This window comes from Felis catus, chromosome E2 (genome assembly GCF_018350175.1).
Source record: "Felis catus isolate Fca126 chromosome E2, F.catus_Fca126_mat1.0, whole genome shotgun sequence".
Lineage (NCBI taxonomy): Eukaryota > Metazoa > Chordata > Mammalia > Carnivora > Felidae > Felis > Felis catus.
Window position 1 is genome coordinate 21,908,002 of NC_058382.1, and position 26,429 is coordinate 21,934,430.

The following is a 26,429-nucleotide window of genomic DNA, read 5'->3' on the forward strand; positions in this document are numbered from 1 at the left end:
CCCACCCGCGCCTTGGCACAGGCAGGGCACGCCTATTTTTTCATACTAATGGTTGTGATAATGACCGATGTGTGTCGCATGTCCATTGGCAAAACACCTCCCCGTGATCTCATGCGTGGCTCACGGATGGCAGGTGTCAGCAGCCTCTTTTACAGAGGAGGCAACTGAGGCTCAGGGCAATAGAAGGCATGTGCCCGGGTTAGCAGGGTTGGACTTGAATCCAAGTTTCCTGACAGCTGCTACCCACTTGACAGCTGTGAGCTCTTTTGTAGAGCTTGGGGAGCTGGTCTCAGATGAACCCAATTCATGGGGATATCAGAACAGTTTTGTCCCTGAGGTGGCCTGCGGACCCCTCCCGCCCACCCACAGACCTGTACCCACACTACAAGCAGGGAGGACCACACCCAGTTCTCAAAGGTGCGCGGTTCTCTGCCTTTGAGGCAGTCAATATTCTTCTTTGTCTGGGGACCTCATTTCTGGAGATTGCGGAGGGAACATTTGTAACAGCTAACAAAATTTCCACAATACTCTAGTGATTATTATTTATTTGAGGCCTTTTATTTGAGGTCTTACTCTACACCAGGCACTGTCTCTGATCTCATGGAAATTATAATCCAGTAAGGAAGGCAGACCAGAAGCACGTAAACCAAGGGGGAAACAAGGTATTTTTAGAGAGCAATTAATAACTGCTACAAGGAAGGGAGACACGGGATGACAGACTGTGGCATGGCACAAGGCTCAGGGAAACACAGATCCAGCGGTGACAGAAAGCTTCTCTGAGGGACATCCGAGTTGGAACCTAACAAGGCGAAGGTGGCCAGGACAGAAAGGGCAAGAGAGAAGAGCAAATGTAAAGGCCCTGGGACAGGAATAGGTTTGGCAACTCTAAAGCACAAAAAAATTAAAAACAAAAATAATTCTGGCTGGGGGGGGGCGTTGAGGGAGAAGTGGGGGGTGGAGTTCGAAAGACTGGCGAGATCAGATCATTTAGGGCCTTGAAGGCCATGGTAAGGAGCATGGATTTTACTCTAATGTAAGGGAAGCCACTAGAAGGTGTTAAGCATTGTGATGCCAGGAACTGATTGGTTGAAGAAAAAGCTCGGGGCGCCTGGGTGCCTCAGTCGGTTGAGCGTCCGGCTTCGGCTCAGGTCATGATCTCACAGCTTGTGAGTTCGAGCCCCGCGTCGGGCTCTGTGCCGATGGCTCAGAGCCTGGAGCCCGCTTCGGATTCTGTGTCTCCCTCTCTCTCTGCCCCTCCCCTGCTCCTGCTCTTGTCTCTCTCTCTGTCAAAAATAAATAAACATCAAAAAAATTTAAAAAGAAAAAAATTTAAATTAAAAAAAAGCTGATAAATGTTGGTTGTTCCTCAGAAATTTAAACACAGAATTACCCAGTGACCCAGCAATTCCACGCCTAGGTATACACCCCAAATAATTGAAAGCAGGCCCCCAAATAGTCACGGTGCTATCATTTGAGACAGCCAAGAGGCAAAAGCAACCCAAATATCCATCAACAGATGAATGGAAAAACAAACTGTGGTGTAAACAATATATACAATGGAATATTATTCAGTCATGGAAAGGAAAGACATACACGATGCTAAGTGGAAGGAGTCAGACGCCAAAGGTCACAGGTTGTGTGATTCCATTTAAATGTAATATCCAGAATTGGCAAATCCAGGGAGACAGAGAGCATATTGGTGGTGGCAGAGTCTGGGACGGGGCAGGGGGGTGGGGGTGGATACAGCAGGACTGCTTACGGGGTTTGGCTTTTCTTCCAGGGTAAGGAACGTGTTTCCGAACGTAACACGGTGAAGGTACTAAAGCCACCAAACTGTACAGGTAAAAAAGGTTAATTTTATGTTATGTAAATGTCACCTCAAGAAACGCAAAACATTAAACAAAACAAAAAAAGCTGATATTTCTGGGCACGTGGTTCTTCCATATCTTTCCAGACCCATGTCCTAGCCCATTAAAGCCCTGCAGGCGCCTGTTCTATCACCTCCAGGCGGAGCTTTCCAACACCACACTGGCGACAATCTGCACCTAGGACCTTCCTTCGATAAGGCTGGTGGGGACCCGCAGGCACCCAGTGACCCCTCACTAGAGATATTGGGCGCTAAGAGTCTCTCTGACCAGTGCTCTAGAAGAGGGGCTCCCCACCCCGCTTGCCAACAAAGCCCCTTGTTTGTCTGACTCGGTGGGGGCTTGGGGGTGAGGGGTAATGGATTGGGCAGGGACCCTCCTCTGCTGTCCTCCGCTGTGTGCACAGCACCTGGGGCTCAGGCACGAACAAGGGACGGGCTCCCCCGCCCCGCGGCACCCCCCACTTCACCCCCAGGGCTGCTGGGGCCCAATTTCTGACAACAGCAATGATCCAGGAAGGACATGGTTAGCGATTTGAGAGGAAAATAGAGTTTAAGTGTCAATAATTTTTAAAAAATGAGGCATTGATCCTTGTCCGCGGTAATGGGGTTCTCAGCGGGCGAGCGCCGCGCGGAATCCCCGCGCCCTCCTAGGCGCCCAACTCCACGGAGAGCGCCTCTCCGCCTGTGTCCCCTACCTCTCGGGAAGAGCAGCCCTGGGGACCAGCGGGCTCCGGGCCCGCGCCTTGGGGCGGGGACCCTCTCCCCCCTCCGGCCAACAACGTTGTCTTCTGCGGCGAACGCCTGGGCCGGGGGATGGGGGGCACGGGGCCGGCTCAGAGGCCGGGTGCAGGGGTCCGCGCGGAGGAAACCCGCCCCCCTCCTGCAGCGACACGAAGGCCCGGGGCGCCCCCGCCTGGCGCCGCGCCCGGCTCAGTGCCCGCCGGGCGCACCAATCCAGGCGCGCCGCCCAGTGACCCTGCGGTCCGCCAGTCCCCCAGAGGACGGAAACAAACATTGAAATGAAACCCTACCCAGCGGAGAGCGTCCACGTTGGGCTGGTTTGCTGTTTGGGGGTTCCCGAGGCTCCCCCAGCTCGGGCAGGAGAGAAGCACAGTTGGGTGCCGGTCCAGGGCTCCCCTCCTGGGCTCCCTGCACCCCGGGGAGAGGGCCCAGCCAGCAGGGGGGGAAGCCCCCTGGGACCCGCAGTTACTTTTATTGATTTTCTGGGCATCTGACAATCTGACAGCCAAAAATGGAGGCGTGGTGCGCAGTAGAAAGAGGCCAGGCGATGCAGAAAACGCAAGAAAAGCGAACCCCCGGAACAAAGGAGCGCGCCCAATTTAGACATTCCTACATCGGTTTGGAATTCTTCCTGCCCTTGGAAAATCTATTTCTTTGAAGTTGAACCTTTTGACCAAAGCTGTCGGTTTCTTCCAAGCCATTTGACTGAACCTGCCACCAAAAATCACTTTGTAAACAAAGAAAAAGGCAGGGGCTGACCCAAGGTATGATGAACAATTTGGGGGGTGGGGGGGCTTGTGGTTTTACTTTCTCAGTGTGCATCCTTGATTTAAAAAAATGTGACCTCTAACCCTCAACTTTGCTATCCCTCCCTCTCCCACTGTCTGCCTTTTCTGGGAGCAGCCAGGAGGTTGACATATTTTAGACAAATCACAGCAGCCAACTTCCTGTCCGGCCCCATTTCTACTGGAAAAGACCGCCTCCACCTCTCCGGGGTTCAGGTAACCGGATTGATGGAGCCTCCTTCACCGCGAACTTCTCATAACCCAATGCATAAATAATCACATGTTTTATAAATAGCTGTGGACAAGAGGCTGTAAAACAAGGAAGATATATTTGTGCCTTTATGTCCTAGAAATATTTCCTAAAAGGACTGTTTTATTTGGTGTGGGTTGAATGTGGGCGTGTGTATACATAACAATCCCCAAAGTTTTCCCCTGCCCCCCTGCAGGTCAGACCAGCACTATAGTTAGCAAATTGATAAGGTTCCATGGGCAAGCTTTATTCGTTCTGACACGAGCCTATGACACTTTATAAAAAGAAGTAATCCAGAACAATCTCTAGGTAATTAACACCTAGATAAACAAACATAAATTTCTATATTGCATTTATTTGGACTACCACTCAAATATGCGTGAACCATGCTTTTTTAATTAAAAGATAAATCCATGTGACACTTAGCCTCAAACTTAATTATTCAGCATAGTATAATAAAAAATAGAGCCCATTAAATGTGTCTTGCACTGTATTTCTGTATTAACAGCAAAACAGTTCGGTCTGGGATCATTTAAATTTTCCCCCTCCTCTTTGCTTGTGGTTTCCCTGTTCACATAAGCCCTTCTTCTCCCCTCCCAGCCTCCCTCCCTCCCTCTCTCTGTCTCTCTCTTTTCTCTTAGCACCAACAGGTGAAGAGAGTAAAACTCTACACAAGCCCCTAACGTGGAATGCTCAGCTGGGCGACATTTTTAATATTGCATTACACTCTGAAATTTTTTCCTTCCCCGTGGAAACATACCTCTAGTTCGGTGAAACGTGCCCAGCCCTTCTATCTTGAAAAGAAGATCACAATATTTAACACTAATTTCCTTGGGATTGTGCTTACAATACACCAGGTGAGGTTTTCATAATATACTGTTACAATACAGATGTTAAACAGAGAGGGGAAGGAAGTGTGCAAATCCCAAACTACAAGAGACAGCAGGGTTATCTTTATAAAAGTTTCAGCACAAAATAGTACCTTAACACTGACTCTCAGCATCTCAGCAGCTTCTGGCTGCCAGGAAAAGAAATTCACGCGTGAGCCGTTCCCCATCCGGTCGGAAGTGGGAACAAACATTGCTTCAGTCCCTCAGCAAGAATAAAGTGATGACCACGTGCCAGGTGCCGTGTGAAGTGCTTCGTGTGCCCTGTCCCCTTTCGTCCTCACAGCAAAGGGGGCTGTGGCAGGGACGCCTTGGACCCAAGTCTCAGCCCCTGGGCTCCCCCACATGGGCCTTGCCCTGGCCTCCCGGGTGGCCGGCAGCAACAGTGGGCTGAGACCCAGGGTGAGCAATCATCCGGGTTTGTCCGGCCCTGCCCTGGCTTTTACCGCTGAAAGCCCCACGTCCTGGGAAAATCAGGATGTTTGCCCTCCTACGTAGAATCCTCCGGCAGATGGAACAGCTGCCAGCGCCGGTGTGGCCAAGCTCGTCCGCAGAGGGATGAACTGCCGCCGTACAAAGACCCCGAACTGGATTCAGGAGACTCCCATCCACTCCTTCCCAGGGAACTGAGGCCTCCAGGCGTGAGCGAGCGGTAACTGCCAGTTCTCTCCGATCCTGTCAATCTGTCGAAGTCATTTGCATCCCTCGACATCGACTCTTCTCTTGGCTGCAGAATGCGCTGTGTTTCAAGGTGAAGTGGGTTCCTAGCCGTTGTCGCTTTTAGTAACAGTCCTCCAAACCTGGCAGTGCCGGGCCTGCTCTCTGCATGTGTACTATCTCATTTAATGGCACAGACAGCCTTTTGTTATGCACACCGCTTTCCACTTTATAGATAAAGAAGCAAATTTGGGGCATGGGGATGATCTGCCAGGATCACACAGCCACTGAGAGGCGGAGACAGGAGATCAGAGCCCTCGCCATGCCCAGCCGGCCCTTTGCACATGCTGTTCCTGTACCCTGCTCACTCTCCCTCCGGTCTCCGGTCACTGTCACTGCCAAGGAAGTCTTCCCTGACGTGAGAAATCCGCGTTATTTCTGAATCTCGTCTTCCGGGTGTTTTAGGTTTACCTCTGCAATTATCAGACTGAAGTCTGTTTTCTCCACAGACAGTGATCTATGGGCCTGATCCCTGACTCGCTGGTGTCTCTCCAGCTCCTGGCCCGATGCCTGGCGCACAGTAGGTCCCTTGTAAGCTTTACTGAACAAGCGAGTGGAACAGCATCAAATCCCAGGACCAGTTCTTTTCCTGCTATACCCCACGCTTTCCCCAGATGCTTCCCAATACTCTGAAAACGTCAAGGAAGTGATTAACACCGTGATTTTTTTTCTTTAATGAGGAAACTGGAAAACAGAGTAGAAGACATGCGTCCAGGACCTTATTGTCCGAAGCAGGTGGGTGTGGAAGAACCCTGACTATCAGAGCCTTTCCCCAAACATGGGGGCTTCAGCATACAGTGTTTCATAGGTGTGAAATCAATCCCAAGTTTATCCCTGACTTCCTACACCACAGCAGCACAACAGCGAAAATTCACAAAACCTAACCATGATCTCCCCTACTTTATTGCGTTCCATTTCACTGTTTCACAGATACCACCGATGAACCCAGGACCGTTAAATCGTTCAAGATCAAGCAGCCAGTAAGTAGTAGAGTTAGGGCTCAAATTTAAGTCTGTACACCCTTATTTTGTAATTGTCTGCAAGAAGACAGTCGTCTATGACTGTGGAGGGCCCAAAACATTTTGATGGAAATCTGTATTGATGCTTCTCAGAAAGGCCGCCTTCTGGCTTTATTTTTATTTTATAACAGCTTTATTGAGATGTAATTCACATATCATAAAATTTACCCTTTAAAAGTGTACAACTCAGTGGTGTTTTAGTTTATTCAGGCTTGGTCAACCCTCATTGCGGCCTAATTTTAGGACATTTTTATCACTCCAAAAAGAAACCTTGAACTCGTGAGCAGTCACTCCCCATTCTCCCCTCCCCCAGCCCGTCAACCTGTCCTTAAGCCCTATTCTGGACATTCTTAGACGTTTCCTCTAAATGGGATCATATAACATGTGGTCTTTTATAACTGGCTTCTTTCGCCCAACATCCTGTTTTCAAAGTCTGTCCATGTTTTAGTCTGCATCCGTGCTCTATTCCTTTTCATGGCAGAATAGTATTCCATTCTACAGATAAACCACATTTTATTCATCTTTATTATACAGGTCTTGAAAACACATTTTGAGCCAACCTGTAAAAACTGCGAGACTTAATGCAAAATCCAGGTATCCGGTGTCTCTGGAAAACTCAGAAGCCCTGATGCCACATTCCTCGTGGTGATGACAGGCAGTTGCTAAGGGTCCACACACACCCCCCCACACCCGCCCGAGACCCTCCCTCCATCCTTACTCGCCTCTTTCCCCCACTGAGGTGCTTTTCCTGGCCCCTGGAGGCATTTCGGTTTGGGATCCACCATGTACGTGGAGTTGTAACCTTCCCGCCCTGATGGGGTCACTTCCTGACCCTTCCCTGTAAGCTCGTGACTCACCTGTGCTGTTTGCTGGTCATAACAATGGACAGTCAGGTCTGTCAAAAATTCCATTCCAGTCTCCCCGGCTCTCATGCAGCGAGGCCAATAGTCTGGCATCCTGAAAGAAACATGGTGATTTACAAATTCCTACGCAACGTGGGTGGATGCTTTTGCTTGCAACATTTCCTTGGGCCCTCAGTACTCCAGAGCCGCAGCCCGCATTATGCAAGCTTGGCTTTCACACCAAATCAACAGCAATGAAAAACAAATCAAAAAGCGACTCTGCTCATCACGTGTGGGGAACACACTTCAGACCCTCTCAAATCACTGTCAGAGGGCTGGCTGCGTTATCAGTAGCCCTTACACCATAGGTTTTACTGTTCTCTATTCTTTTCCTTTTCTTCCAGAGGAAGAATTCAGATTATCCTCTGGAAAAGCCTTCCTTGCCTTTAATGATTTTTTAAACAACTTCCTACCAGTAAAGGGGAATAATAGATCCCAATGCTTTCAGCGTCTTACATAATTACGGCGATAGGAAAAGCACTTGTATTTCCATTGGTTTCACCTTACTGAAACCAGGATCCACGAACCTTTGAAGAAGTGTATTTCCCACATGCACATGGGTGTGCGCACACACTCACACACACACACGCACTCACGTTGTATATACGGCACAGAGATACTCACGGGGCTCGAACAGCCCGAGGCTGTGGGGACCATCCCCCCAGGATACTGCGGAGGTTTTTATGAATAAGCGGGGTCTGACCAAGCCTTAGCAAAGTCTGACAAAGCTGCAAGCACACGTTTTACTCTTCCTAATAAACATCAGTGAATAGGAAAAGATTTTTTTTTTCCAGAGGTAGAGGTTTTATTGCGTAAAACACTGGATAAAACCGGACTGCTTCAAAGACATTTTATTCTAACAGCGGAAAGAAAACAGTCATTGCTGAAAAAACAACTTTTAATACTTTCTATACCAGAATAAAGTTCTGTCAACTGATGTATTATAATAATAAATAATGACCAAGAATAAACTTTAAATACAAAGTTTTCTACTTGTTACAAGCATAGCAACAAAATCCTCTACGCTATTGATCTCAGATTTCCTCCAAGATAGATTTTTTTTTCTTTGTGTAGGAATGTAGACAGTATTATGACCAGCATCACAGACTACAGAAGTTACAGGGAAGAAACTTGACATGTTTAGATAGGAGGACCTGGTGACATTCAGAAACTGACACTGCATCACTGTGGCTGTCACTTGTTTGTATTACAAGTTACAAATGTTCTGGAAAGAAGGCCTGTGTCAGAGGGGGAAATAAGGACACGGTAGCACTGGACAAAATGGAATCAACACACACGCCACAAAGAGGAGGGGTGTTCCCAGTGTCACAAACAGAATTATTGCCTGTCGCATCTGACGATGCTCAGAAGACACAAAAGAATACCAAAAGAGCGCCCAAAGTGCTAGAAATGGAATGTGGCTCTCATGTTTCTTTCACTTTTTTTTCCTCTTTTTTTTTTCTTTTTACCTTTTTTTTCTTCTTTTTTTTTCTTTTTTTTCTTTTTTTTAATATTTTTCTTTGCTAAGATACCAAAGGCGGGGCAAACACACAGAAAGCAAGCGACTGGCACAGTCACCAAACACAGTAGTGCAGTTAAAATCCTAAAGCTCACTACAGTCAGAAAGTTTTCAATAACATTTCAGTCCTTCCTCTAGGATCATAGAAACAGTTGCATTAAGTTTATCAACTCGATTTAAGTAAGGCAGTGAGAACTATTCTAGAAAAACAAGAAAGCAGCTTGCTCTATGCCAGATGGGTCCACGTGGAACAGCGACCTCATTTTCACCGAAACCTTGGGTAGATGACACCCTCTCTACAGCATATGCAAACCGGATTCCTTATTAGCCTGAGATTCCTTCTGGTCTCAGGATAGCGCTAAGCATTTTATTTACATTGAGAGCAGTTTAGAAATTTTGTAAACTGCTGTAGGCAGAGCTGAAGTTTTTAAGGCCCTGGGGTTTTATTCTGTGCTCCCAGCCTGCAAGGAAATATCGACTTTTTTTTTGTTTAAGTCTGAATGATTTCGTTTTAGAAGAAGTTAATACTTCAATACTTCTCTATCGTCACAAGCAACAGCACCAAATTCGTGTCACTCAAAGGAAGTATGTTAAGAGGCTGAACTCGTACGCCATTCTAGCAGATTCAAGAATAAACCCTTAACTAGTCTTCTTAAATCTTTTTTTTTTTTTTGAATGAGTTAAGTGGTTCATTATTGGCCCTCAAAATCTCCCTCTGGGTGGTGCAGAACTTGATAAATTTGGAGTATCCAATCAGTAAAAAATCTAAAATCTACAAAAATATAGAACACATTTGTTTTACAAAAACAGACATTTTTAACTCAAACAGTTTTCTTCATTAGCGATAGAGAGCAGGATGTTTAGATTCGTCTTTTAATACAAGCTATTTCATAAGAGCTTGTCAGAGAAGAAAATCTCGCTTCATGTCTGTGATACTTACAAAAACGAACACATGACAAAAATCTGATCGTAAGGACTGGAGCAGCCTTCATTCAAGTAAAATGTTTAAAATCATAATAAAAACCCATCTTTCTATTATTACATAAATTCCCACTTCTCACCAGCACCTTCTCTGGATAGGGTTGGCTAGTATTCCTAAACCACATTTTACATAATGTACCCCTAATTGTTTGTTTTATTAGCAACTTCTTTTTCATCCAAAAAAAAAAAAAAAAAAAAAGCCAGACAACCAAGAAGAAAAAGCATTTCCCTCTCAATACTGCGATTTGATCTAAAAAAAGGAATTACTCCTCAAACCTGCAATGGGCATTTGTCTGCAGATGATTTCTGACCATTGATTCATTTGGCTGTGTTTTTGTTTGTTTGTTTGTTTTTGTTTTTTTTTAATGCACGTTTAAGGTGGCAATTCTCTGCAGTGCTGGTCAGCCCTGGCGCTGGCTGCGGGCGGTCTAGGGTTTCTTCGCGAGAGCAGTTGGGACACCACGTGAATTGATTTTCTCTGCAGTGACCGCTCCAGTCTGACTGGCACCGCGGCTGCCTCTCGGCACATCTCATTAGGGTGGGCGGCAACTGGCAGCAGCTGGTGTCAGATTATAGAGGTGTTTTCAACAATGAAAACACAGCCCCTCCGTCTTCAAGGCAACGCTAAATCATTTAGATGGTATCATTTTTCAGTTAAGAGCATGATTTGGGGACAAAGACGACTTAAGAGTTGGAAGGGCCCCCAGCTTTCTCAAGCTTGGAGGACACCGAGCGTTTCTGAAATCACTTCTCTTCCACCTGCATTGTTTGGAAGGACTTGTTGCCGGGTAACAGTTTAGCAGCCATTTTCAAGGGCTGGGGTTTTTTTTTTTTTCTTTAATATATATATATATAGATATCTTTTTAAAATTTTTTAAATGTTCTATACACTAGTGGGGGAGTTGTACATGATTTTTTCCCCTTGGAATGCAGTTAGCAAACTCTTTTACCAGATGCATAATCTTAAAACTGTGTAAAATAATATTGCAATATACAGGTCAGTTTGCTCAGTTACGCTGCTCCTGGGCTTTGCAGCCTTCCTCTGTCGGCTCTGCTGAGCTCCCCGCCTTGACAGCTGTGGGGTCTTCGAAATTCCCAGAAGCCTCCGAGTCGACTCTGGAGCGCTTGAACCTGCGGTCGGGGTACTGACTGTTGTCAAAAGGCATGCGATGGACGCAGAGGACGTGGGTCTTCAGGTTTCCCTTCTGAGAGGCACTGTAGGGACAGTATCGGCACTGGAAAGGCCTGTGACCTGCGGGCACAAAGAGGAACCGGTCAGCTCTTCTGCTTGCTCCCTCCTCGGCCCCCACGGCTCAGAGGACAGCATCGTTATTACCGGTGCTAGCAGTCTTATGATTGCAGTCACTTTGCAAACTCAGACTGGCAAAGGACAGAAAAGTAGCCAATATACCTATCTGGACAAATAATAAGTTACTCACTAATAATAACTCAGACAGGGATTTACAAGACCTTTCCATCCTAGGGAGAGCTTTAATTCAGACTTTCCCGGTGACAGGAGAGAATGTTCCCAACACCTAGATCTTTTTTTTTTTTTCCTCTACACTGTTAGATAGCCAATATTTTAGGCTTTGCAAGCCAAGACACAAAATCAAAGGTATTACGTAGGCACCTCTGTGACAAGGGAGGAAATAAATTTCCAACGCCTTATTGATGAAATTCAAAACTTTTTTTTTTAGACCCTGAAATTTGAATTTCGTATAATTTTCGTGGGAGATGAAATAGTCGTCCTTCTTCTTCTTCTTCTTTTTTTTTTTCCAACCATTTAAAACGTAGAAACCATTCTTAGCTCCCAGGCTGCACAAAGACAGACAGTAGAGGGATTTGATCCCTGTATTGTACTCTGCTGACCCCAGTTCTACACACACACAAAGCCATAAATCCCTCCGCCTGGGATTCTGACTCAGGTCTCAGCACTAAGCCAGTTCACTTTCTTATCCTCCCATCGACTCTTCACAGATAAGCAACAGAGCATGAGGAGGGAGTGTGTGTTTGCAGTGGGGTGACGCAGGGCCGTGGCCCAAGCCTCGCTCTGGGGCAGGGCTGGAAGAATTTGCAGAACCACTGGGTTTCAAGAGGAAGCCGGAGAAGATATCGGCGGCAACCGAAATGTTCATATAACCACGGCCAGGGTAGCTTTAAAGAAGCTAGATTTTTAATAGTAACCCTTGAAATCAAATTTTTCTAGAAACGCCCTAAATCAGAACAAAACGTGGACTCTGGTGGAAACCCACCCAATCCGTCATGCTTGATTTCTCTGTCCTGAGGTAGAGCAGACAGGCACCCACTGAGGAACCAGTAAAGCATCTGGTTTGGGAAGTTATAATAGAACAATCGCATTCCCCGCTGATGCTCGGAAGCTGTGGATGTCCATTCCTGGAAGTTCTTGAGTACTGTCCCACCCAGCAGCACCCAGAGAGGTCAAGGCCCGAGGCTGGGTTTCATTTGCTCCGAAAAATAAACAAGTAAATAAAAAGGCCCAACCATTTACACCAGAAAACATCCAAACAGCACACTCAGCACTTTTGCTGCAACAGTAATAGCAGAAGTCCTGTGTATCTACTTAGCAAAGCAGTCTTGTTCCCGAGAAACTGGAGGCCAACCAAATGTTTGGAGCTGGAGTTCGCTTTCACTTCTCATTGCACACGGTCCTAGAATCTTCCTTCTTTCTTACTTGGTTTGTGGAGGGAGTGCTCCCTGCCCTCCCTCCTAGCCAATTGATCTCCAGGATGAATCTCTTCTACCTGGTGAGTCTCCCTCTTTCTTTCCCATCCCCCCTCAAGGCTGATCCGGTGTGTCCCAACTCTGGCCTAGACTATGAACATGGCGGCCTGCAGGAGGGCTTCACGCTGTCAGGCGTCCTACCGCCCCCCCCCCCACCCCGGTATTCTGCCAGAAATACCAGAGTGGGCCCCTAAAGGAGGAGCTCAGCTGTGATTTCCTTGCCTCAAAACTTTGATGGTCACCTGCCCTCTAAGGGATAATCAGGACCTCCAAGTCCAGTCCCAGCCACCTCTCCCACCTCCTCTGGAGCATCCTTCCTTTGTCCACACCAAATCAAACCATTAATGGTCTCTGCAAAAAGGCTTCATTCTGCAGGGTCTCCATGCCCTTGCCGTGCGACCCTGTCCCTGAAATATCGCTTCCATTCTCTCTCTCCTTTCGAGGTTCCGCCCAAGCGGGATGCTGCTTTTGTGGGCTACTGTGTATTGATCCCCCTGATTGGCCGGGAGCTTCTGGCAGGAAGCATAGCCCTCTTAGGACCATTGGTGCCAAGCCCACTGCCTGGCACAGAGAAAGCAGGCATGAACTGTTTAGGGAACTCACCTATCATTGTTTCACCTTGCCTTTTTTTTTAAGGTATTCTATATTTTTGGATAGGGTTTCTGCGTCTTTTGTTTCTACTGTTGCCTCTAACGCAAGGCTGGATTTGATCAACTTTCCCACTTGGCCAAAAGCCAATTTGCAAAGCTGTGGACTTTGGAGTTAAGAATAAATGAAGCCCAAGAAAAGTACACTTACTGTTGGCCCTTCTGCATTGCCTACCACAGCAAGAAGAGGCGCAACAATCAGAGGAGGGGCCAGGGCCTTGACTGTCAGATAAGAGAAAGATTCGCCAGCATCACTCCTGCCTGCCTGCGACCCAGTGCCACCCTTAGGGCTTGGTTACCTCTCCCACAGAAGACAAGGGAAGGCCCTGGGTTGGTGTCCGGGAAGGAGAGCTGAGACTCCTATTTCTTATGTGGATTTAGGAAGTTTACAAAGAATGTAAGTGGCCCCATTCTTCATCACGCTGGAGTTAGGGCACAGACACAACAGAGAACAATCCAGTCAGTGGCAGTAGGGCAGGAAAAGCCATTCTCTCCACCAGAATAGTGACTCTAAGTCAGTCCTAAGCCAGGGATCAGTGAGTTTCAAGCAGATCCCAAGACCCAGACACCCAACTCAAGAAGCCGCCATTGCTGTGGACACTAAACCATACCCAGGGCTCGGGGAGAGAAGATTCTGAGTACTCGGGGAGAGCAACTGTTGAGCAGAAGAAAAGAGCGCCCGAATCTATAGCCAGAGGCATCTGAACTAATCGAAGGGCATCCAAAGAACCTGAGCAGAACTGAGACACCAGTTCTCAGGACGCGTAAGAAATGTTTTATCCAAATCTTCTCAGAAACGGACTGCATTTTCTCGGTAGCCGCCAAAGGCAGCTCAGCTCTGTGGGAGCCTATTATGCTAATGTCCACGGCTCACCCAAAGCTGGAGCTAGCTTACCCGATGTAAGAATCATATGGTAGCAAATCACTGACGGAGAATAACACCGTGGTCCGACAAGTCTCCAGAGTTAAGAACTCCAAATAATAAAGAAATAAAAATCAAAAGTAAAACCAGAACTCTTGGTACCACGATCCAAAGAATCTAACGCAACCGAGCAAAGACCAAACCGTGGTATCGTTCAATACGTCTGCCTCAGGTCCCGGGATTCAACGTGGTTCTGTTCTTCCACTGTTTTTGTCCATCTGTCAAGGCTATTTATTGTATTTTCTCTCTCTGTTTTTCAACGATTGCTTATTTTGAGAGAGAGAGGGGGCACACGAGCAGGGGAGGGGCAGAGACACAGAGGGAGAATCCCAAGCAGGCCCCAACGCTGTCAGCGCAGAGCCTGACGCAGGGACTCGATCTCATGAACCATGAGATCCTGACTTGAGCCGAAATCAAGAGTCAGACGCTTAAGTGACTGAGCCACCCAGGCGCCCCAAGTTATACTTTCCATTATCATTACGAACAATACATTTCTGTATGAATTCTACACTACAACCTTTGGAAGCCACCTTCTCTGCAAATTGTACCACCAGGAGAGCCATGCAACATGCATCTTGGCAAGCCAAGTGGAGAACCTCAAATGTCACCTTTATTCACAAAAAAAGCTTTTTTGAATTGGCCCACATGGCCTAAAAGCACCTGGTACGTTTTTGCCACCAATTTATTTAAAAATATTCATCACGTTTTAACCTATGGCACTATCTGAGTCTCTAAGTCTTGGTACCGTGAGGGATGTGCTAGAATTCTGGCATATTTGGATACATCGTGGTCAAAACATTAGTAAGTAGGGAATTAGTTTTCATTTTAACTTAGGTGAGATGGAAATCTATATGTAAATGTATATAACACTATGCATGTGTACTTTTAGAAGAAAGTCTATACACTGTTAGAATCATAATAAATCCTGACCTTGCCCTATACCTTGTAGGTAGAAGCACTGTAGATTATAATGATAGTACCCATTATACCCTGAAGATCCCACAAGCCTGCATTCCATAGCTTTTCACATATATTTTTGTATGCTATCCTCATTTCTGAGCTTTGGTCCAGGAGTGACATCAGCCCCATTGCACAGATGAGGAAGTTAAGATACAGTGAACCAGGGCAGTTTCGATTTAAAACAAATTTCCACCAGGTATAAAGCACCCAGATGCCCTAATTCTCCAAAATCCTTACAAGAGCCATGATGGCAGTGTGTTTTTATAAGATATACATATACACATACAACACCTCCCCCACCCCCCCAGCTTCCAAGTGGCTTGTTGAAAGGCACAGAAGAAGTCAGTGTGTTCGCCAAAGGATCAAGTTTCAAGTGGAAGTCTGTCCCTTGGTGCCACAAACATTGACTCCCAAACAGAAAGCTATTGTGATGCAAAGCCCTTTTGAAATTTGGTACCCTCCTGAATCCAGCTAAACCTGGATGAATCAATTCGCGTTTCTCTACGCTTTTGTACACTTGAAGCCCCTGGTATGGGCACATGAGCAGTGATGCCTGTGGAGGTCTGTGACCTTTTGGTCAGAGACCATAAGCAAAGGCTTGGGAACAAACTCCAAATCTGAGCGATCCCCGGAATAGTTCACTGTGTGTTCAAAGATTTGTGACAGAGAAGGGATCCATCTGTAGGCGTGGCGGCGGGGGGGGGGGGTGCCCAGGGAATTCAGTCTCTGGGTCTGACCTCCAGTAAGGAATGTGATCTCTCGAGGCTTCAGTTCCCACACCTTGAAAATGGGGCAGACTCTGCCACAGGATGTCACGAGGAGCAGATAAAATAAGGGGTCAAGTCCGGAAGGAATACGGGACCATATGAATCAGCTGTCTGTCACTGTCACGCTTGCTGTTTCTATTGTCGTCATCTCACCGCCCGTCTAAGCCTGGCGGGGGCCTCGGCGTTCCCCTCTTCCTCAAATGTACGGATTCAGCGAGTGTCTCAGGTACCACTGTTTTGTGCTACCTGCCTCAGGTGGTCTTCAGTGGAAGCTTGAGATATTGTCTGTCCGCGGGGCATCTGCCCTTGAATGGGAGTTTTGGGGAATCTGGAAGACCTTCAGAGTCCAAAGGACCAAGTTGTTAACGTTGCATTTCCGTTGGATAAAGTTCAACAAATGTGGGTTAGGATGGGCTTTGGGTCAGACCCCATGCCGGAAACATCTCCCCATCTAGTGGATCCTGTTCTATCCTGTTCTAGAAACACTTTGGGGCAATGCAGGTGGTGATACAGTAGAGGTGACTGGGGGGTTCTAAGAGTTCAACCCAGAGGAACGTGAGCCCCCTCTTTGTCCTTCGACCCGGCTTCACCCTCAACTCCTCCCCCGCCCCGCCCCACCCAGAGTTTGCTGTCTCTGCCATACAGGACTCTCAGCGTTCTCCAAATGCTTCCTACTCCTTCCTGCCACAGGACCTTTGCTCCATCCCTTCTTGTTCCCTAATCCGGAATGCTCTCTTCCCCTGCTTCATCGAATTACTGTGTAGCTGTACCCTTCGGCACACCTTGCCTCTGCCTCGAGGAAGCCTGATCACCCCAGACTCACCATGATGGTGATGAGGGCCGTCATAGAAAAATCTTCTGCAGCACAGCTTCCAGAAATGGCAGCTGAGCGAACAGACAGTTACGTCTATCTTCCCCACTGGACAGCCAGCTCTGCAGTGCAGGGGCTGTGGGGTTTTGCTTTTGGGGTTTGCTGTTTCTCCCCACCTAGCACGATGCTTGGCCCATCAGAGACACCCATCAAGTATTTTGCAAGCAAAGGAAGAGACGGATGGATGGATGGGTGGATGGGAGAAAGAATGGGAGAGGCAGCCAGGAGAAGGGACAGGGAGAGAAGTGCTACTCCAGACAGGGGCAGGCCTGAGCCCAGGCACAGGGATAGGGAGACTGGTGGCAGTGCAGGGGTCTGCGGGCAGGTCATGGTGGAAGTGAAGCCCAGGTCATGGTGGAGGGAGCCGGACAGGGGCCAGGCTCACAGGACCCACTGGGGACCGTGGCCCTCTTTCCAAGGGTGACGGGAAGTGAGGAGGCCTTCCCGGCCCTGCAGCAGCACGGTTGACTGAGGATAGCCCCAATCCCTGTCTGCAGCCGGGGCCCTGACGTGCGGCCAGATGGGTGCCCCCCGCTGCCCCCCCCCCCGCCCACCGCACTCCGTCTCTCTACCTCTCACTTCGAGACCATCAACATTTCCCATCACTGCCATGTGAAAAGTAAGTACATCATACGTTAATTTGTATTGTCACTGCGCCGTAGAGCCGTGGTAAAGAGCACATTCATTTTTAATCCACTATGAATAATATATAAATATGTATACAGTGTGGAGGGTCAAGAGGAGTAAGGAGAAAGCAAGTCGTACATTGTTTATAACAAAAGTGGGGAAACGAGATATTTTTCTTACTTGCTGCGATGGAAATATCTGCTCTTTCCCTGTACCTAAGGGGGAGCGGAAAATGCCTCCCTTTGGGGGACCATCCATTAATTACAGGCCCACACTTGTGGGCAGAGATGGGGCTACATCCACGGGGCTTCCACACTTTCCAAACGGATGGTTTCTCTCCGGGGGCGGGATGGCAGACGGGAGGGGTGGAGCAGTCGGCGGCCAACCACCGGCGTTCCGCCTCGGGACAACTCATCGGGGCACATTTGCAGGAACCACGGCCACGGTCCTCGCAACCCCCAGGAGGGACATGTGCTAGAGAGGAGTCTTCCCGTTTCACAGATGAGAAAACCGAGCCCAAGGAGATTAGATAATTGTCCAAAGTCAGGAGTATGTGGCTAGCTGGTTTCTGACCAGGAATTCAACCTGAAGGTTGTCTCACAACAGATGCTCCCCTCTGCTCCCTCCTGCCGGTCACTGGAAATTGCTTGTCGGAAGCCCACAAAGGGCTACCTTCGATCAGGACCCGGGATGCTCCAGGAGGGAGTCTATGAACACTCTGGAAGGATGTGCACTATAATGTGTGTGTGTGTGTGTGTGTGTGAGAGAGAGAGAGAGAGAGAGAGAGAGAGACCGCACGCGTGTCACCTGCCACACCACTTAGGGACAATAGGCACCGCTGTGGCCTCGAGACACCCACCAAAGCCAGGCATTGTGCACATGGCTGTCACCGAGCCACAAGACTCCCAGCTTCCATCACACAACTCCTGGAACCCCACCCACTTCCACGAGCGCACATTCAGCACCTGCTGTATGCATTACACCGAGCAGACTGCTGCAGGAATGACACAGGACTTTCGGCACCACGAGGGCGGGAAGGGCATCTGTTCTGCATGCCTCACACAACGCCCACCAATACATGCTGAGTGACCGGCTGCAGTCTCAAGGCTGCCTTCAGGGGTGACAGTCCAGTGGACGCCCTCTCCAATGGGAGGAGGTAGGGGCCAAGAGTTTACCAGGAGAGGACATCCAGCTGCTCTGAGCCAGGCTCCAGCTTCCCATCAAAAAGACGGCTCTGAGGACAGGCCCTGAAAGAGTCCTGGGAGAGGAAGAACATTCTTGAGGAAGGACACATGTGCTGTTTGGCCACAGGCAGGGTCTATACATGACGACAGAGGCACAATTCTGGACGCTGGAACAAGGGGATCTACAGTGGAGACGGACAATCTCCAGTCATGGTACATGGTCAGCACAAGCAAGAGGGTCCAGAAGAGGGTCATGTGTGTAAGTGGGAGGAAGTGGGGTCCCTGGCCCCAGGGTAGACACAGAGACATGGGCAATCCCATGGGCAGTCCTCACATGGCCCAGCCATCTCTCAGAGACACAGGCAATCTCCTGTGTCCTCATACAGCCCAGCCATCTCTCAGACCAGGGCAAGCCTTTCAGATCAATCCCACCAGGCCCTTTTATTGTTTATTGAAATAAATGCAACAAGAAAACACGTGGGTCAATGAAGAGGAACACCACTGCCATGACTTCTAGATCAGCCTTGGCCACAACCCACTTGCGGCCTGAGTGAGTACAGACCCCGAGAAAGCTGCCTACAGTAAGTCCGTGGCTGACTCACCTGGAGACACTACCATTTTCCTTTCTGAAATATCTTCTTTGGAGCACAGGATCACGGAGCATCTCTAAGAGCCCAGAAGGGTCTCCCACAGTCACATTTTATGGCACGGTTTTCTAGAAAGGACCGGCTCACATGCCTAGAGCCATGAGGCTTGGGAAATGCCTCCTCTGAGAGGTACCATCCTGAGCAACACCACTCCTGCTGCCACCCAACTGGAGCCCTTCGCAATTCCTTGAAACTGGGGACATTTGCAAAATGCAGGCTGGTAGTTAAGAAAATGGCTCCACCTATAGGGCCAGTTGCGTATGTTAGAAACACGGCCCCAGAGGTGGACCCACAGGCATGGGAGGAATCCAAGCACGGAGATGCCCAGCAAGCTCACCCGGGGTCAGGCCTCCAGGGCGGTTGGCTGGTCTCCACTTGGCTCTCACCTACTGCTCGCTCTCAGTGTCTGCAGCTGACCCTGACGCTGCAAACTGGAGGGGCTTCTGCCCAGGACCCTGGCCAGCCGTCCAGGTTCAATGGGCTCAGCAGAGGCAATGAGATGGGTAAAAATATACACGAACACACATGGAACCAACAGAAAGCTATTTTTCACAGTTGCACACATCATATATGTATATATAATTTCCCTAATTCCAAATAGGCAAGAACGGTTCTAATCAGGTACATAATTTATGTTTTCAGTTTTTGAAAAAATATTCATCCATCTAATCAAAGATGCTAAAACACTTTGGAATATCCTTAGTATAACTAATTTCAGGTTTCAAATATCCTGTGATTTGGGTTTTAATTCAAAACACTACCAAAAAATATTTCACTGTTTTAAAAGCAAATTTTGATCCATGTGGTAATAGATTAGAGACATCAGAGTGAACTTGTGTTCAGTTCAATATATGTGACACAGATATGAGTACGTGCAGGAGTTAGCATGCACACTTATGTTTCCTTGTCCCGTCAGCTGAGCGGGCCTAGAACCCGTGACATCCACACTTGATTTGTAGCACCACTCTCAAGAAAAGGAACCAACAAGGCACCTATGGGGCTCAGTCGGTTAGGCGGCTCTTGATTTGGGCTCAGGTCATGATCTCACGATTCATGAGTTCGAGCCCCGTGTAGGGCTCCGCACTGACAGTGCAAAGCCTGCTTGGGATTCCCTCTCCCTCTCTCTGCCCTTCCCCATCGTGTGTTCTGTGTGTGTGTGTGTGTGTGTGTGTGTGTGTGCATGCGTGTGTGTGTATGTGTGGGCGCACGTGCTTGCTCGCTCTCTCAAAAATAAATAGGTAAAGGGGTGCCTGGGTGGCGCAGTCGGTTAAGCGTCCGACTTCAGCCAGGTCACGATCTCATGGTCCGTGAGTTCGAGCCCCGCGTCAGGCTCTGGGCTGATGGCTCAGAGCCTGGAGCCTGCTTCCGATTCTGTGTCTCCCTCTCTCTCTGCCCCTCCCCCATTCATGCTCTGTCTCTCTCTGTCCCAAAAATAAATAAACGTTGAAAAAAAAAATTTAAAAAAAAAAAAATAAATAGGTAAAAACACTTTAAAAACACATAAAGAAAACAAAAGGCTTTTTGTAGAAATGGCCGATTCTACAGCTGGAACAGGAAATACATGAGATGATCCTGGAGCGTCTTTTGCCAGAAAGTAAGGAATCGCCCAAAAAACCCACACATTGGTGGGGGTATGTCAAAGTAGCACAGAGCCAAATGAAAAAGCCCCCAATGGCCAGAGCTGGAACAATTTTAGCAACAAAGTGAATGACACAGCATCAGATTATAGCCCGAAGTATCAAGCACCCACAAGTCATACTGACATAACTAGATGACTGAATTACTAAGTACACGGAGAAGTGTTCCAACTCCTGCACCCACCCTCCCCTGGAAATGCTGGGAGAGAACGGAGTAGTAGGAGGGGTGAAGGTTTGCTGTGTGATGTGGGGCGAGCGACCAGCCCCTCTGTTCCTGGCTCCCGCCTTACAGTGAGGGCAGCACCCTCTCTCTTTGGTCTCCTCCATCACCTTTCAGGATGAAGTCACTTACCCAGAGACAAACACGGGGCATTGTGAGAGTATTATTATATTACACATCTAAAAATCTCCAAAAAAGGAAAGTAAGTTCATCGACCCTTTGAAGGTTATTTAATGATAAACATAAATGCTTTCATAAAATCCGGGGAATGATTTAAGATCCCGGATCAATAGTTGCCTGTGAGTGCCCGCGGCCTGCACTCCAGGCTGCCTCTCCTGCCCACCCAGGCAGGCTGGTGGCTCCCCGAGCACAGAGGCCGCCTGGGGCAAACGAATAAACACGGTTTAAGGCCAAATCTGCACTGTAGGGGCCAGAGTTCCCGAGAAAGCGACCACCTCGAGGCCATGGGCATGGAAGGGCAGGACGCTCCTGGGTGTGATCCTTCTGGGCTTGGGAGGCGGGCGTGTGCAGTTCTGGGAATATCTGGAAGGCTCCTACACCCTCTGCCAGACGCTCTTCTCTACAGACACCTCCTGGAATCCAGCCTCACTTTCTCAGCTTTCATGCTAACTGAACTTGAATCTGATGCCTCAGAGAGGCAGCAAGACGCAGTGGGTTGAGCCCCGGCGGCAGGCTCAAAGGGAGCGGTTGCAAAGCTGGATTCAGCCTCCCTCTGGTTTCGCGGCTGCGAGGAAACCCAGAGCCTCTCAGGGCCTCAGCGTCCTCAGCTGACAAGTGGAGACCCTGAGGCCTGCCTTCAGCGTTGTCACTGGAATGGCGATTCTCATTCAAAGCTACCACACCACAGGCGCTTCAGAGCGTGAGTCGGTCAATAAATACTTGTAACTGTATCTGGGGAACGTTTATTTCACATGCACGTGCACACATGGTGCTCAGCAATTCACAGGCCTCCCTCTCATCAACTCTATGTGGGAACTTTGTTCTGCCCATTTTACAGATGAAAACTGGGAGATTTGGGAAGGCTGAGCGTGCTGCTCCAAGAGCACGATATCCTTCAAACTGGTAAGGTTTGAATCCTGGCTTCCGACTGGAAAGCCCGCCCCCTTCCCTACTGTGCCTAAGTAACAGAGATGCTGGCCGGGGGTTGGTGTTCCAGCCCTGCCTGTCTCCTTCCCGCTCCTGGACGCAGGCCCCGTGGAGTGCTGCCCCCGCTGCCACCTCCTCCAGGAGGGATTTCAGCATCACGAAGTCAGTGTCAGCTAATGCTGTGGCCATCTCCTGATCTGGGGTGCTGTGCTGTCACTGTCCGCTGAAAACCAACCAAATTCACCTTTGAAGAAGCTTTTAGGGGCACCTGGGTGGCTCAGTCGGTCAAGCGTCAGACTTCGGCTCAGGCCATGATCTCCCGGTTCGTGGGTTCGAGCCCCGTGTCGGGCTCTGTGCCGACGGCTCAGAGCCTGGAGCCTGCTTCGGATTCTGTGTCTCCCTCTCTCTCTCTGCCCGCCCCCTCCCACCCCAACCTGCTCACACTCTGTCTATCTCAAAAATAAATAAACATTGAGAAAAAATCCATTATGAACTTTTTAAATAAAAATTTTATTTTAGTATAGATTTAGAATTACAAAAATGTGGCATAGACACTACAGCAAATTCTCCTGTCACACCCATCCCCCCCAACGTTAACACCCTCCATTAGTAGGGTCCATTTGTTACAATTCATGATCCAATATTGATACACTATTATTAAGCAAAGCCCATATTTTATTCAGATTTCCTTCGTTTTTACCTAACGTCCTTTTTCGGTTCCAGGATCCCACCCAGGATGCCACATTACATTTAGTAGTTGTGTCTCCTGAGGTGCCTGTTGGCTGTGGCAGGTTTTCGGGCTCTCCTTGTTTTTGATGACCTTGACAGTTTTGAGGAATGTTTTGTAGAAGGTCTCTCATTTAGGATTTCTCATGGTTCGACTTGGGTTTGGGGCGGAAGACCACAGAGGTGCAGTGACTTCCCACTGCATGGGATCAGGGCACGGCTGTCACTCTGACCTTGGTGACCCGGCGGAGGTTGTGCTCGTCAGGTGTCTGCCCTGGAAAGTTGGTCTTGTCCCCTCTCCACGCTGTGCTCTTCAGGCACACTTCCCCGGGAAGGAAGTCACCGCACAGCCCACACGAAGGAGCGGGGAGTTAGGTCATCCCGGGGGGCGGGGGGGCGGGGATATTTACATAGAGAGTGTGGGATGCGGCGGGCGTTTGTCTGTCCTTTTCCTTTTTTATGTTTATTTATTTATTTTGAGAGAGAGAGAGCGCGCATGGAAGGGGCAGAGAAAGAGGGAGAGAGGGAGAATCCCAAGCAGGCTCTGTGCTGTCAGAGCAGAGCCCGACGTGGGACTCGAACCACAAACTGAGATCAGGGCCTGAGCTGAAATCAAGGGCCAGAGGCTTAACCCACAGAGCCCACCAGGCGCCCTTTAAGTGAAATTATTAAGGCGATCCTCAAGAGATGGCAACAACGGAGGGCCCCTGAGATTTGCCAACGCAACACCTCTTCTTCAGACTCTCACAACCGCATCTTCCCTCCTTAAGGACGCTGGGCTAGATGCAGTCATCTGAAGTCCCCATGGCAACAACATGGGCAGTAGAGGAAGCTGTGACAGCCAGCCCTGCTCCACGTGACCCACCTCCGGCACCCACAGCCCACCCCAGGACAACAGCGAGGACTCTCGGGGCACAAGAAGGACACCAGAAGGACAGAAGGGCCGCAGGCGTGCCACACGCAGCAAGCTAGTGTGCACGTGTGCCCGCCTCTGCTCTCCAACCTTCAATGACTCCCTATGTCTCCCCAAGGCATCCTGTTCCTCAGCCTGGCTTTCTGGCTCGCGGCCCCTTCTTACCTCACACCACTGCCAGGCCCACCAGGGATTTGCCCACCGCAGCCTGCAGATGCCTTCCAGTCAGGCCCGCCAAAGCCCCCACACTTCCCGGAAGCCTTTCGAAGGACCCAGCCGCAGGGCACCACTGGCACTTGCCAAAGGCCCTCGATTGCGTTGTCAGGCGCTGCCCGATAAGGCTTCCCAGGACGCAGGCTTGGAGGGTCCCTCTCTTCCCTGGGGCGACGGGCAAGTCCAGCGGCTCCTCACAGAATAGGCGCTGCTGCGCAAGGGGTCCTGGGGCTTGTGTCCCTTGAGCACCAGGTAGGCTGGGCTTGGGTGCTGCCTTGGGTGCGTGGCCCCTGTGTCCAGCCCCATTTTCTCACCTTCGTGGAGGCCTGAGGACACCCTGGCATGGGCAGCCCTGAGCTTGAACAGGCTTGCTTCTCTCTGGTCTCGTGAGGAGTGCACATATCCCGAACTTGCTTCCCTCCACCCTGCTTGGTGTCCTTCCTCCGGTGCCAGACACCCCTCCTGACAGGTGACCGCAAAGACCCCTCCCCTGGGGAATTCGCCAGGAAAATCTAAGAGCTCTGTGCCCTGGAGACCCCTGGAGACTCCAGTCCAGGCTGCCACACTCCCCCTCCCACTCTGCCCCTTCGAGGAGGGCTCAGGAGGGCTCAACCACCTTCCGGTGCACTTTCGGTCATTGGGTGGTTGTGCATTTTCCTGCGTTGCCTGCGGGGGAGCTCGGTGTCCCCATTACAGCTCCACGAACCACACCCTCTCCTCCCCACGCCTTCAGCCAGCTATAGCCACTTCCTGTGTGATGTCAAGCTGTCACCACCCAACCAGACCGAGGCCCCCCAGAGCCCAGGGGGTCAAGTGGGCAGCCCCACGGATTCCATCGCTACCCTGCACGTACACACTTTCACTCCCCTCAGCGGTCACAAGCTGGAGGCACACACATATTTATTTCTTGTCCTCAACACTATGAGAACAATAAAGGGGGGGGGGGGTATGGCCAATGTTCCAAAACAAAGAGATTTCAGGTAAAAACATGGGTTTCTCGTTTACCTTGAAAAGTCAGAAGTTCTGGCAAGATCTTCCCAGAGGCAGCCAGTCAGAGCCGGGTCCCGGGGGGCCCCCTAGCTGGGCACGGTTTGCCCTTGGGCCCACTTCTCTGCTGGCATGATCTGCCTCCTGGCACCGTGGGCCTCAGAGTCCTCAGTTTCTGCTTTGTCCCGTCCTGTCCACGCCCAACTGCCCGGGCCTCACCTTCTCTAGGGTCGGGTCAGGGGTGGGGGGGGGGGTGGGGGGACACTGGGTGAGGTCTTTGTGTGGCTTTCATCCTGCAGAAGAGCCGCATTCCTGGACACACCCAGTGAAATAAACAAGTGGGTGGTCTCTGCTTCAACCGTTTCCTGTTTTCCATTGTGTGGCTTAAAGCGAACACATCAGCGCTTAATTGTAGTTTCTGTTTTATTGTACAATTTAAATACGGGAGGGGGGCCGATCCTGGCCTGTGCCGAGGACGGGCTGTGCACTGTGCCACACCGGTGAAGGGGTGGGGGGGGGGGGAGGGGCACACCTACAGAAGCGCTCAACACAAACACCGCACCAGCGCAAGGCACGTCCAATCCACCAGAAGCTGGCATCCAAGGTTATCTGTGGATAATTCACTACCCACAAACGTCTTCATGAAAACATTAGTACATTTCTTGGTGGGGGCGGGGGGGGGGGCGTCGTATGGTTTGGGGAGGGGCCTCACATGGGTTGCAGAAAATCTGACCAAAAACGGCGCGGCGGGAACACTCATATTGCATAAAATTTCGGTGCTGTTGTGTTGCATTAATGTGAGTTGATGTGTGAGAGAGAATCACACATCTCTCTTTCCATAAAGGAATCAGACACCCTCGATCCGTACCCACAGTATATATCCATATACACGGGCACAGTGGATGTATTTTCAAGAGCCACTTCTTATCATGCCCAATTCTACAAATCGGTACCACGGACAATAGAAAATTACAAAGTAAAAAGGAGAAGCGTAAACTTTTCAACGTTCGGCTCTCTCTGAGTGCCACTAATGTTGTCACATGCCAAAAATAAAATAAAATAAAATAAAATAAAGCCTAGAAGAGAGGTGGCTTTTCTTATGAAGTCACAAAGGAAATGCTACTCCTTTCTTCTCTTTTTTCCCCCTATAAAAGGCTCTCTCTAAAATCAAAGGTGTCAGACTTTGCTTTCTCTTGCTGGCATGATCCAGAATATGGGTGAGGAATGACAGATGTCGGCACCCAGCTGCGACGAAGCGTGCTAAAGTTTCTGTCTAATCCACTTACTTCTCTGGAGTCACGTAAACCAAAACAAATGGGCAGGGCTTTACATTAGGAAAAAAAAAAAAGAAAGAAAGAAAGATAAAGAGAAGGCCCACAGCATCAGGACTTCCTTGCATAATGCAGTGTCCACGCCATCTTGATATCATTTCATCGTTGTCCCCTCCGCAGGGAAAAGGCGCCCTGTGTTGAGAACTGGTCCCTCAACGCGTGCCCCCCCCCCCCCAAGCGCCAACTCCTCGCGGACCTCTTCTTCCGCGTCTCCAAAGGGAGAGGGCAGTTTGGGCAGGGTGGGGGCCAGGGCGCGGGAG

The 26,429-nt window shown here is 49.4% G+C and overlaps 1 protein-coding gene across 13 annotated transcripts in view; it reads right to left on the reverse strand.

The window, feature by feature from the left end:
• Positions 1 to 8,004: 8,004 nt before the first annotated feature.
• Positions 8,005 to 26,429, reverse strand: part of ZNF536 (zinc finger protein 536) — a 438,080-nt gene continuing 419,655 nt past the window's right edge. For all 13 annotated transcript variants that reach the window (XM_045046852.1, XM_023245651.2, XM_023245649.2 and 10 more), the window contains one exon: positions 8,005 to 10,920. In XM_045046852.1, the coding sequence (XP_044902787.1) occupies positions 10,676 to 10,920 (245 nt within the window). In that variant the 3' untranslated portion in view covers positions 8,005 to 10,675. The remainder of the gene's footprint in view (positions 10,921 to 26,429) is intronic.